Genomic DNA, 14152 nt, shown 5'->3' with positions numbered 1-14152 from the left:
CATTTGTAATGTGAGAACCAAGAAAGCTGATTTTTTTTTTTTTTCTAAATCTGTTCGTTTTGTTCTGCAGAAGAAGGTCATATACATCTGGTATGGCATGAGGATGAGTAAATTCTGAGATGATTTTTCATTTTTGGGTGAACTATATTTGCAGTAATTCCCTGAAATTGGCGTTTGTTTGACAGTCGTCTCTGCTGTGTCACCGGTCTATTGACGTAGACTGATGACGTCATCGTGAACATGGCCGCCGCCGAAAACGAGTAAGTGTTGGACTGCAGTTAACAGTGACATAAATATATTCTTTAAGAATCCGTATGTAATTCAAAGGTTGTTTGACATATACTATGAAATAGTTTTTAATCATAAGCCTTAAGTTAGTTGAATTAAAGTATACTTTTTAACAATACGGGATACATGTCATAGGTGGCTAAATCAGTTAGCATGACTACCGTGTTTTATTATGTAATACAACTTATACCTGATTTCGTTGGAAGTTGATATACATTTCTACGAAGTTAATGTTCTCGCACTAAAGTGATATCCATGGGTGTTAAAATTGTGTCAGTACGTAAGCCGCAGCGCGTATGTTGTATTTGTAGTATTTAAGGTTGTATTTGCGCAGGTTTGCTATTCTGTCGTACTCGTGTCAAGGTTTTTTTTAAACCAATTCTGCCTGAAATTTGAGTCCTAATCACATTTTTTTGGCCCCACAGTGTCCTGTCTGAAATTGAAGTGCTGCAGTCAATCTACTTGGATGAACTTAGTGTTATTCAAAAAGATGAGGGGTAAATGTTTGAGTTAGACTTTCATAAATGACTTAGAATAATTACCGTCCCTCTGATCTTATTGTTGTGAAAATTGTTTTGTCAAATCTCTCTAAATTAGAGGGTGGACAGTCTGTCTGGTGATCTATCCCTCCACTGCAGAGGACTGTCTCTCTCAGTTTGTCCGCCTCACACTGACAATGGATCTGGACTCGGAGGTTTGTTCGTCAAAAAGCTAGAAGATGTCTTATTTATTTATTTATTTATTTATTTACATTTATTTGATTAATCCAGTAGTGAATCAGGAACATCACTTTTTTTTATTACAAATAGCTACCTGTCTTATGTGCTGCTCGGGATGAGCTTTGTGTAGCTGTTTTCTTTTCTCACTTGACCTTTAATTCACTTCCAGTATCCATATTCATCTCCTTGCATCTCCATTAACAATCCACGTGGACTCTCAGATGATAAACTGCTCAGGTGAAGGATCCTTATTAAGCATTGTTTTAAACTTTGAATTGACTTTTTGTTTTACATTAAAAAGGACACATTTTTTTACTTCTACTTTTTCCTCAGTTTACAGAGGAGTTTGCAGATGGAGGCAGAGTTGTGTCTAGGAACTCCTGCACTGTACCAGCTCATAGAGGTTTGAATCCTTCCATACTTAGTTGATGTCTACAGTCTTTTTGTAGTTAAGTGCCTACTATCATCTGTCTGTCTGTCAAACAATTTCCCTATTTTCCATTCTCACAGAGAGCCAAAGAGATCCTGACAGAGAGCAATATTCCCCATGGGAACTGTGTTATCTGTCTCTATGGCTTTAAGGTTTGTTTTTTAAATTGTAAGAATATCATAAAATTATGCACTTAGTGTGCGCTGTATCCCGGATGTTTAAGTAAATGCTAACTATGCCGCTAAGACTATGGCTTAGACTGGATGCATTTGACACAACATGTACAAAACTATTAATATTGTTTGGCTACATTTCCTCTGCTTTGGCCTTCCCACTAGGAAGGGGAAGTGTTTACTAAGACCAGCTGCTATCACTATTTCCACTCACATTGCCTTGGTCGCTACATCACCCATTCTGAGATGGAGCTGAAGAACCGTGAGAAGGAGCTAGAGGAGGACAAGACCAGAGACAGAACAGAAGAAGGGGTGGGGTGGATTATCACAGCAAAAGAGATACTTACATCTCTATATTTTAATACTTATATACAGTTTCACAACTGTTTTTCCTTTGAGCAAAATGCTACAAATCTCCCATTATATATGTTGATTCCAGTCAGGGGTCTTATTGTTTGTTTTGCAAATTATTACATAATGTCCTCCTTTGATGTTACTTTTGTCATATAACTAGTTTCAACACATACAGTGGGCCCTAAAAAAAACATGGACACTAAAGGCACACTTTCATGTGCATGCATTTCCTTGCATTAGATAACAAAATATAAAACCAGGTGGCAATTTATTTATATATATATATATATATATATATATATATATATATATAAGATGGCATAAAGACTTTTTATACAAGACTTTTTACAAAGAAAAATATTTTTTTGTTGTTTTAAAATGATTTAACAATATAGATACTTTTAAAAATTAAGATCAAAAGTTTTTGAACACTTTTAACATGTCTATAGTTAAAGGGATAGTTCACCCAAAAATGAAAATGTTCTCATAGTTTACTTACCCTCATTTCATCCCAGATGTGTATGACTTTGTTTCTTCTGCTGAACACAATTGAAGATTTTTAGAAGAATATCTCAGCTCTGTAGGTCCATACAATACAAGTGAATGGTGACCAGAACTTTGAATCTGCAAAAATTCTGAGTCAGTGCAAAAGTAATCCATATGACTCCAGTGGTTAAATCCATGTCTTCTGAAGTGATATATGGTAGGTGTGGGTGAGAAACAGATACATATAGAATCCCTTTTTTCCCTGTAAATGTCCACTTTCACATCCACATTCCTCTTCTTTTGTTTTTTGGACAACTATTGATTTGGTTCTCACCCAAACTTATATCATTTCTAAATCATGGATTTAACCACTGGAGTCGTAAGAATTATTTTTATGCTGACATTGTGATTTTTGGAGATTCAAAGTTCTGGTCACCATTCACTTGCATTATATGGACCTACAGAGCTGAAATATTATTTAAACAAAATCTTAATTTTTGCTTTGCAGAAGAAAGTAAGTCATACACATCCAAGATGGCATGAGGGTGAGTAAAAGATGTGAGAAATGTAATTGTTGGGAGAACAATCCCTTTAATGTAATGAGCTACACCTGTAGTTACTCTGCTAGGACACCTGTGATAGAAACTGACCACTGATGATCTTGGTACACTTTTGTTAAAAAATAACAGTGAAGCTAATTCCAAGCATCTTTTGGTCCAAGATTTGGCCACCTTGTTTGATATTTCTTCGAATGCAGTTAAATTCATGCTTATTAAGTCTGGCTTAAGTGTCCAAACACATTTTGAGGCCACTGTAAAAGGGGAATGAGATGTGCTGTGAAGAAAAATCTTTGATATAAATTAGTTTTATTTCATTTCATTAACAGGCATTGGCTGTTGTTTGCCCTGTGTGTCGAGAGCCTCTGACCTATGATGTGGATACCCTCCTTTCCTCCCCGGCTCCTAGTTTCACCCAGGTAGAAATGCAGAGATACAATATAACTTTCTGTTGACACAGTTTTGGCACTTAGGTCAGACTAAAATGGCCTGTGCATGACTTTTATCAACATTGGAAATGTCAAGTGGACAAAGTCACTCTTGTGTTCAGTGCCAAGCAGTAGATTTTTTTGAACAGTGCGACATTGTCCTTTGTGCAATCTCTCTTGTTGTGTGGCCTGTTGTTAGCTGACCAGGATTACTGGAGGTCTAGATGGATAGCCGAACACTCCTATGTATGCTCACTGGTCACATGCTGTGGATATGAATGAACATTGTGTTTATCATTTTGTCACACACAGCTGGAGGATGCAGTCATTGGTGGGGAATTTAAAAAGAAATGGGCAGAGCTCCAAAAGGTTCTGGAACGGCAGAAGGAGAAGGGTGGGGTTATTGACCAAGAAGCAGAGTCTAAACGGTTCCTCATTCACATTAATGAGGTAAATCCAGGATGGAACATTTTATATTTACTAGGGCTGTTATGTAGGGAATAATGTACAGTCAGTCAGTCAGTTATTATCACAGAACAAACACTGAAATGGGTGATCAGGACCCAGACACAAAGCAGAGGGACCTTGTATCATCCTGAAGGGTTTAATTTTGTGATAACAACCGTCTGACTGTACATTATATCACTTATTACACACATATTAACCAAAAAAATAAATGGACATATATGTATATGTCATATATGTGACATATATGTATATGTCATACATTTACATAATAAATGGTGGCCAAGCAATGAGAGACAGCTGGGGGAGAATGATTGTTATCAGCCGGGAGAGGGATAAGGTGGAGCCAGAGCTGCAGTTCGAGAGAGATGTGTGTGTGTCTCTATGTAGCTGTCGCTCTCTCTCTCTGGCGTCCCTGGATCATCCTCATCTCTCTCCCGCTGTCAAAACTGCATTATTGTATGTATAAAACATTGCATCCGAATGCATTAACCACATCGGCACCTTAACTATAAAACAGTCATGACATTTGAATTTGTGAATGAAACGGATTACTTAAGGTAATTGATTACTGTAGTGGGACCAATAGAGTTTTTAACTGCCCCATCTTTAATAATGCTCACTGAATAACAATTATTTTGCAAAGCTTGAATCATGTATTGACTGGTTCACAAGCAATCCACGTTGATCTGAGCAGAAAAAACATACAATCCACACTGAAATGTTCTGAATACACAAACATAATTCAATCGATAGTGATGTTCACGGGTGCTCAACAGGCCAAAGCAGAGACGCTGGTCTTCAGATGTCACATTTTCCATGTTTGTTTACAGACAGAACGGCATGTGTTTCTCCCAGACAGTCACAGCAGCAGAATGAGATACATTTTTAAAAGTTGCGCTTGTACTGCTCTTAAAACATGGCGCACATAGCCGGAAATGCATAGAAACTATCATAGTTGTCCATCTAGTACATGTTTACAAAAGACCAAGATTTAAAAATAGCACAGATGGGTGCAAAAACGGTCCAGGATGCCTTCAAAATAGCAAGAAACAGCCCAACTGTTCTAATGTGACATTGCATCTTTTAAAAGTGGTGCGATATGATAACAGTCAAAGCCATTTAATCTAATGCATGTTTATGCAGAAAAACATCTAAATCAAGGTAGCCACTTGAAGGTGTTCTCTTGTAAGTCCCCTTAAAAGTATAGATGAATCTCCCATGACAGGCCTCCCTATTCTTCACCTGTGACTGACTGTCTTGCTGAAGAAACGTTCATATGCAGTTATATTTGGTCCTTTTTACGTCACAAATTCCAAACGAACCGTTTCTGGAGCTTTGATTAATAAATGCTCTTTTTCAATTAAGGAGGACGTATTCCGTTCTGAAACTAGCAGTGTGTTTTTATAGAACAATGTCCTCTTATATGTCAAAAGATCAAGGAAAATTTTATTTATCATGTCATGATCCCTTTAATTGACAGCCCTGGTATTTACATTTTTGTGTCGTCAAAGTCAATATTTGAAGTGAATTAGGATTTTGTCTGTTTTTTCTAAAGGCTCCAGCTAATCTTTCTGACACCCTTGGCACAGATGCATCAGGTGCTAAATCTAGTCCTTCACTTCCTTCCTCATCCCTAAATTCCACCAATACAACCCTAGCCTCTCAGTCACAGCATCAGTCCAGTCATGATAGAAGGCAACAAGGTGACTTCAAGAGAGGTCGTAGAGGAAGAGGAGGTGGAAAAGGTGGATCAGCGCGTCACACAATACCTACACCAGGGGTGGCACGCTTCAACAAGTTCTCACAATCTTATGAAAAGATCAGTTATGTCAACTCTGCCCCACTGAACAACATGTCACAAAAAGAAAGTGCAGCACAAGGAGAGGCATGTGAACTCGATGATAATGCAGCACAGCTCAGGCAGCCTTTGACCAATGAAGAAAAACCTGTTTCTACAGACTGTGGACATGATGAGAGCCAACAAAAAGTGGATATTTCTAAAGAGGTTACTCAGACAATCTTGCAGGAAAGGGAACATATGAGTAGAGGATGGAAGCGTGGTAGTCGTGGCCCAGGACGACATTATGGACACTGGCAGGAGAGGAACATTAAGGGACCCAATCACTGGGATGTTTCTGGGGGTGTCGGCCACTGTGTAGGAGGACATAGAGCCAGAGAGGGAGGGGCAGGTCATCATCACAGAGGGGGAGGGTCTCATAGAGGAGCTGGGAGGGGTTTGCATCAGAGAGTCGAAAAAGAATTTAGAAAGGAGGGAGTGCTCTGACAGTGGGAGAGGGGAGGTACAGGCAGAAAAACAAGAATACCTCCCAGTTTCAGCAGCTGTATTTTGATCTTTTCAGTGTCCATAATAAAATTCTGCACAAGCATTTAATTGACTTAGGCCTACGTTTTTCATCTGTTCTCAGGCACAATGATGTTCCTGTAGCTCAACTGGTAGAGCATGGTGTTAGAATTGCCAAGATCTTGGGTTTGATTCCCAGGAAACTGATAAAATGTATACCCTGAATGGCACTGTATGTCACTTTGGATAAAAGCGTCTGCTAAATGCATAAATGTAAATTTGTAAATTAGTTAAGATAAAGTAAACAGCTATGCAAACAAGAAAAGCTGTATCAGTTCACATTGCATGACAGAATTGGTAACATTATGTTCTCAGTTTTGGGGCCGGATTTACAAAAAATTTGTAAAATGGAAGTTCTTAACTATTTTATTCTAATGTCCATACTAGAGAAAAGAGTTACAAATGTTTTGGATTCTTGAAAAGACTTAATATTTTTCTTAATATCTTAAACTGTCAACATTTATAGCTAGATTTATTCTAACAAACTTAAATTTTTCCTAAGAACTTTATTATTTTCATGAATCCAGTCCCTGGAACAGCTCCATACAGTTCAACAAAACCAACTCTTCAGAGGAAATACTGGTTCACTCTACAATTGGGTGTTCTCACTGGTGGTTAGGAACGAACTCTAAGGCAACTAATAGCAATAGTGTTAATCCACTGTAAACACTTGTTGTTACAAAACAAAAATGAAACCCATAAACAGACAGCAAAATAATAATAAAAAAAATTGACAAAGCATTTAACTATGAACAGTGGAATACAGGAATTTAAAGGGTTGGCTAAGTTCACCCAAAAATGAAAACTCCCTCATCAATTACTCACTCTCATGCCATTCCAGATATGTATGACTTTCATCTGCTGAACTGAAAAGAAGATTTTTAAAAGAATATTTCTGTTCTGTAGGTCCTCACAATGTGTTGTCTGGATTACTTTTATGCTGCCTTTATGTGGATTTTGGAGCTTCAAAGTTTAGGACACCATTCACTTGCATTGTGAGAACCTACAGTGCTGACATGTTCGTCTAAATACCTTAATTTTTGTGCTGCAGAAGAAAGTAAGTCATACATATCTTAGATGCCAGGAGGGCGAGTAAATCAGGAGAGAATTTTCATTTTAGGAGTCTCCTAACAGTCGTCTCTTATGAAAAACATCTTTCTGCGTAGTAATAGGAAATATGTTGGCCCTAATGCTTTAATGTCTTCCATTTGGTGGTATTTTATAAGTAGAATTTGTTTTAAAATTAAATAAGTCATCTGTTAACAGCGTTTACCCATTTCAATAATGAAACGAAACCGTGATCATTCTAGACCCAACGTGGAGGCGCCAAAACCGCACTGCGCATGCTCGAGGAATGGTAGTGCGCAATGTTTTGAAATCGTCAAATATGTCTGGCGAAGCGATGACAATGTCCAACATTCGTCACCCAAGCATGAACAATTCATACAATAGCTGCGCTTCAGAAGAACGAATGGACGTTGAAATAGACGCTGGTCACGCTGGAACAGACCGAGGGAACTTGGAGACGGAAACACGAGCAATCTGTTCATCAAACGGTAGTGGCGGGGAAGAGGATGAGACGGAGGCCGCGGATCAGGAAAGAGAAGCCTCGGGCTCGAGTACTCCACGCTGCGGGGATGGAGTGGTGCACGGTTTCGGAAGAGAACAGGAGGTGTCGGTGGACATCGGAGAGACTTACTTGTGTCAGCGGGCGGACAAAACATGGCGTAAGCTCGTAGCGGAAAATACCTGTTTACATTTTATTTAAGAAATAGTTCATTTTACACTTATATTTTTATACCAGCCTCTAGAGGACCTATAACAATATTATCACATGTATTATTGTGATTAGAACAGCGCTGTATGATAAACGCATTTTAACGTAAAAGCACAAAAGAAATAGTATGCAACCTTATAGTGCACATTTATTTAACTTTGTCTTTTTCCCCTTAAGATTCAGCAGAGGTTATTCAGTCCAGGCTAAATGAGCAGGAGGGCAGAGAGGAGTTTTATGTACACTATGTTGGATGTGAGTGGAATGTTTACAGTATATAGCGTTTAATCAATTTCCAGTCGCAGCACAAGCTCCTTCAGTGTCTGCTACAGTTTATGACTTGGTACAGGTTTGTGTAGCCCTTACAGATATACTGAGCTCACTCTTTCATTTTCAGTCAACAGACGTTTGGATGAATGGGTTGGAAAAGCTCGTTTGGCACTGACAAAGACTGTAAAAGACGCAGTAAGAAAGAGTGTTGAGGAAGGAGGTGGAGTGGAGCTTGGGGACCAGCCTGAGAGGAAAATCACCCGGAACCAAAAACGTAAACATGATGAGATCAACCACGTTCAGAAGGTTAATGTCATACCTTTAATCATCACTCTTCTGCAAGTCTTTCTGCAAGTTATAGCAAATCTATACTTGCACTGTCACCAATAATGTATTATGTGACTAAGGATCGTGTTTTGTTCTCCTTTTGTTTTTGTATCGGTATATGAGTTCTTTAAAAGTCTGAATATGTCCATATCAGTCCTATAGTTAAGTTTGACTTTGTTTGACCTCTTATTTTTATTTTCCTCCAGACTTATGCAGAGATGGACCCCACCACAGCAGCCCTGGAGAAAGAGCATGAAGCTGTAAGCGGGGGCATCATTCTCTTAATACTCACTGAAACCTCAAGAACATAATTGTAATGGAGTGCAACAGTGCCTGCCCACTTTATAGCCATCTGGGTTTCAGAAGTAGTTTTCCCATTACATTTTTGCATAGGGATTTATTAAAATATGAGTTGTAAGCCTTGAACCAGACCAAGCAGCTCCGAGGTGAATGACAAAATTACAAACTTTGTTTTGAGGCAAAAAGTAGTTGGGAATTGGACAAAAAAACAGAAGTACATGACTCTGTCAAGAGGGCATGAACTACAATCCCATGAATAATTACAAATTATGTAATTTAATAAAATGGTGGAAATATAATAAACATCCTAAAATCAATATTTTCATTTAAGTATAGACCTTATTCACACTAGTGTCACTTTTTTTTAAAATGGGAATGACAACGAGGCTGTGAGAGATAGATTTACAGTCTCTTCAATGTGCTGTACTGAAGTTTTAAGTGTTTTAGGATCGTTCTGTGGACAAAACATTGAAAATATATCTGTCCAAGCACATTCAGTAAACAAAGCACTCCTGACAACATGAGCTGTAGATGGGTAATGTAGTTGTTTAGCAGGAATTCCGCTATCAAACACAATACAAAAGTATTGTTTTAAGTTGATATAACGCAGACTGAAGGCTTCAACAGAATCATATTCTATCGATGAACAACCTCAGAGCTCATGTTACTGTTGAAAATCTATTTGTCTATGTAAATAATTTATGGAAGTTTTTACTTCGGAACCAGACTGTTGTGCTCTATTGCACTGAGCGTACCCTCCTGTACAGTTTTTACAGTGAATAAGTTCTATCCATTTATATGGCATTTAAGAACAAAACATCAATCTGTTTCTTCATTCTAATGTCCCTTTTAATTTTTCAATTTTCAGATCACAAAAGTAAAATATGTGGACAAGATCCAGATTGGTAACTTTGAGATTGATGCATGGTACTTCTCTCCCTTCCCTGAGGACTACGGAAAACAGCCTAAACTTTGGATCTGTGAATACTGCCTGAAGTACATGAAGTATGAGAAGACTTTCAGATACCACCTGGTTAGTCCACATTATGGTTTTGTTGTTGATGCTGCATATGGTTGAATTTCTGCTATTAAACTGTAGGGGTGCTATAATTTTTGGTCACTTAATTACTGATATTTTACAAGCCTTTGTTCTGAGATAGGTATTGTGCAATTGTTCTGTCAATCTGCTGATTTTATATGATTTTGGTAGTGATTTAGAACATCCAGCATTTCTGCTATTACCGAAAAAAGCTTTATTTTCTCATTAAATTTCTCTTTTGTTTTGCTTCTTTTGTTACTCAATGTCTCTGTTACAGTCGCAGTGTCAGTGGCGTCAACCCCCAGGCAAAGAGATTTATCGCAGAAACAATATCTCAGTGTATGAGGTGGATGGGAAGGACCATAAGGTAAGTCAAATCACCAAAAGAATGTATGATTTTAAAACTTGAATGAGAATTAAATTAATAAATTAAATGTATTGTTTGAAAATACACCCATATATTTGTGTTGGGCAATTGTCCCAGTTCTTACACTCATTGCAATTTTCCTTCTCATTGTAGATCTACTGTCAGAATCTTTGTCTACTGGCGAAGCTCTTTTTGGATCATAAAACGCTTTACTTTGATGTTGAGCCATTCATATTCTACATCCTCACTGAAGTCAACAAACAGGGAGCACATATTGTTGGTTATTTCTCCAAGGTAAAGTGTATCTACTGTTTGTGTTTTGACATTTTACCTGAAATTTGTGCAGTTCTAGGTACACATTTCTTAAAAGAAAAGTTCACCCAAAAATGAAAATTCTCTCATAATTTACTCACCCTCATACCATCCCAGATGTGCATGACTTTCTTTCTTCTGCTGAACTCAAATTAAGATTTTTAGATAATTTCTCAGCTCTTGATTCATACAATGCAAGTGAATGGGTGACAACCTTTTGAAGTTCCAAAAATCACATAAGTCAGCATTAAAAGCAATCCATAAGGCTCCAGTGGTTAAATCCATCTTCTGAAGCGGTATGATAGGTGTGGGTGAGAAACAGATCACTTTCAAAATATTGTTTTTTGATTTGTTTTTTTGTGATTCACATTCATGCATTTTCCCCCCTACTGGGCAGAGAGAATGGTTTCAAGCAAAACATTTCCTAAATATTGATCTGTTTCTCACCCACACCTATGGATTACTTTTATGATGACTTTATGTGCTTTTTTGAGCTTCAAAATTTTAGAACCCATTCACTTGCATTGTATGGACCTGAAGAGCTCAGATGTTCTTCTAAAAATCATAATTTGTGTTATGCAGAAGATAGAAAGTCATACACATCTGGGATGGCATGAGTGTGAGTAAATGATGAGAGAATTTTCATTTTTGGGTGAACTATCCCTTTCAGTCTTATTTGTTATTTTTTGTCTTGATTGATCTATTTTGCATTTTTCATTTGTAGGAGAAAGAGTCCCCTGATGGGAACAATGTTGCTTGTATTCTCACTCTTCCTCCATACCAGCGAAGAGGATACGGAAAATTTCTAATTGCATTCAGTAAGTTTCATCCCTGTTTCACTGATCATCAGTTGCTCACTTCTGATGTAAAAACTTGCAAATACTTCTATAGATGGCTAATAGTTATTTCTCTCTTGTGCTAAGGTTATGAATTATCTAAATTGGAGAGTATGGTGGGGTCTCCAGAGAAGCCTCTGTCAGACTTGGGGAAGCTGAGTTATAGGAGTTACTGGTCATGGGTACTGCTAGAGATTCTACGAGACTTCAGAGGGACATTGTCTATAAAAGACCTCAGGTACAATTCCCCAATTCAAGTACACACTTGCATGCAAACAATTGCATGAGATTCTGAGACGCATTTAAATAGAGTTGTATACCTTTACAATTCTGGCAAACATTAAAAGAAAGAAAAATACAGAGATTAGACAATATTAACATGCTCAACTGCTTGGTATTTATTGCAGAGGCTTTTATAAATAGAACTGACTAATGCATACGGTCTATGCCCACAGTCAAATGACAAGTATCACACAGAGTGATATCATCAGTACACTACAGTCTCTGAACATGGTCAAGTACTGGAAAGGTCAGCATGTCATATGTGTCACGCCCAAACTTGTAGAGGAACATCTCAAAAGTGCCCAGTACAAGAAACCACCAATAACAGGTAAAAGAGGCATCCTCATTTTAATGATTTGTTGCTAAAAACAAATCTAAATATGTTTGTTTAGTTGAAAAATTCATAAATGTGCTTTTTTCTTTTCCTTACTAGGTAAGGAATATTGGTGTATATAAGGGTTTAATGAAAAGAGTTCAAATGTAATTGTGTTTTGTTTTAGTGGACACACATTGTCTGAAATGGGCGCCTCCTAAACACAGGCAAGCTAAGTTCTCCAAAAAATGAAGTGATATGAACGTCAAAACAATGAAGAGAATGAGACTGCTTCATCCCAAACTTTGATGGACATCCAACAGCTTACCTAAATGTCATGTAGAAATACTTTCTCTAAGAGAGAAGATTGTACATTTTCACTGTATTAAATCTATTATCTTTTTTAAATAAATGAAAATAGTAATATCAGTTGTCTTTGTTTGTGAGGCTTCTTTATTTAAAGACAACATTTTATTGTATCATTGCAGTACGTTAATTGTTCTGTGAAGTGGTTTAATATTTAATTGCAGACTCCCCTTGAAGTTTACATGGCTTTGTTTAAACTCTTGATGAAAAATAGCTGTGAAGTCAAACAACAGTTATGCTGATTTATACATTAGTATAAGGGAATATAAGGTGGAGGGTCAAATGACTTATCCAATATAATCTCCAACATTTGTAAGTTAATACTAACTGAAATATCTTAGATCTTGTCACATGTAATATATATTATATATAAGATCACACACACACTGACAATTACCCCTCTCTCTCTCTCTCCACTATTCCACCCAAGAACCCTCCAAGAATGCTAAATATCCACCCCATTTTCCTACAAACAAATCCAGATTCCGTAATCTTCTATAAGACCCCTGCTCTAAGGCTGCCACTCTCCCCATCTCCAAGCACCAAAAACAGTACAGAGCATGCGGCATAGCTACAAAACAGATCTGGGAATCCCAAAATGATGACCCAAATTCTCAAAAGATCTAAACACTCCACTCTCATACAGGTCGCGAATGTATTACCCCCTCACCTCACAATCCACTCTGTCCAGCAGAAAGGGGCTTGTTGATACATCATTTTGCAGTTCAGCCAGATGCTTGAGGCAACATTTAAATAAATGTCCAAATTAAATACTCTTGACCACTCTTGTCCAAATCTTGTGACTTAACTTGTCCGGTTAGTTTGATAGAAAGGATTTGTAATGGTGAAATAGGGGCAAGGACTTACTGTTCAATAGAAAACCAGGGAGGGGTTCTTTCAGGTAGAAGCGATCATTGAGCCAAATGCTTGAGACCAAACAATCTTGTGTAGGCCTACCCCACCTTTGATAATTGGCCTATGTAATTTGTTGAAATGTAATCTGGGATGTTTAACATTCCAAATGAAGGACTTTGCTATGCTATCAAATTGCATGAAATAAGAGAGGGGGACATCTATAGGGAGTGCCTGTAGCAGGTAGTTGATTTTTGGAATATAGTTAATTTTAATAACTTTAACCTTCCCAATCATCGATGCCCATCATGAAGCCCACCTGTCTACATTGCTTGAAAACGTTTTTTATTTAAGGTCAAAATTAATTCTAAATCAGACAAATTTGTTGGGAATAAAATACCGAAATACTTAATGCCCAGTTTGGGCCACTGAAAGGTGCCTGGCTGGAAGGCTGTTACTGGACAGTACGCTGTCAGAGCCAAAGCTTTGGATTTAGACCAATTGAATTTGTATCCTGAGAACTTGGAAAAGGAATGAATAATTATTTGGAGGCATGGCATAGATGAATGGCAGAGACGAATAATAAAATATAATCTGCGTAAAGCAGAAGCTTATGCACCACACCTCCCGCCACCACCCCCCCTGGAAAATCATTCTCCTTTCTTATCTCGGCTGCTAAAGGTTCCAGGTCAAGACAGAACAATAAAGAGGAAAGAGGGCAACCCTGCCGTGTGCCCCTATCTGGAGTAAAATAATCTGAAATTAATCCAATTTTTTGTACCGCTGCTACAGGGTGTCTATAAAGTAACTTAATCCAACCAATAAAAGTCTTCCCAAACCCATATATTT

General features: G+C 37.7%; 2 protein-coding genes across 2 annotated transcripts; both read left to right on the top strand.

The window, feature by feature from the left end:
- Positions 1-226: 226 nt before the first annotated feature.
- rnf25 (ring finger protein 25) lies at positions 227-6460 on the top strand. The gene is made up of 10 exons (XM_052132217.1): positions 227-260; positions 714-785; positions 886-982; positions 1177-1244; positions 1341-1410; positions 1518-1589; positions 1776-1922; positions 3337-3426; positions 3748-3885; positions 5459-6460. Exons 1-10 carry the CDS (start codon positions 241-243, stop codon positions 6185-6187), a joined length of 1503 nt encoding a protein of 500 aa, XP_051988177.1. The 5' UTR covers positions 227-240; the 3' UTR covers positions 6188-6460.
- A 1141-nt stretch (positions 6461-7601) lies between these two features.
- On the top strand, positions 7602-12464 carry LOC127647910 (histone acetyltransferase KAT8-like). The gene is made up of 11 exons (XM_052132436.1): positions 7602-7992; positions 8220-8294; positions 8437-8615; positions 8843-8896; positions 9805-9969; positions 10253-10342; positions 10496-10636; positions 11379-11472; positions 11578-11728; positions 11946-12100; positions 12273-12464. The coding sequence occupies exons 1-11, from the start codon at positions 7620-7622 to the stop codon at positions 12335-12337; spliced, it is 1542 nt and encodes a 513-aa protein (XP_051988396.1). The 5' UTR covers positions 7602-7619; the 3' UTR covers positions 12338-12464.
- Positions 12465-14152: the final 1688 nt, after the last annotated feature.

The sequence above is a fragment of the Xyrauchen texanus genome, chromosome 8 (genome assembly GCF_025860055.1).
Source record: "Xyrauchen texanus isolate HMW12.3.18 chromosome 8, RBS_HiC_50CHRs, whole genome shotgun sequence".
NCBI classification, from domain to species: Eukaryota; Metazoa; Chordata; class Actinopteri; order Cypriniformes; family Catostomidae; genus Xyrauchen; species Xyrauchen texanus.
Note: the sequence above shows the minus strand (reverse complement) of the source record. Positions and strands in the feature narration are given on the sequence as shown.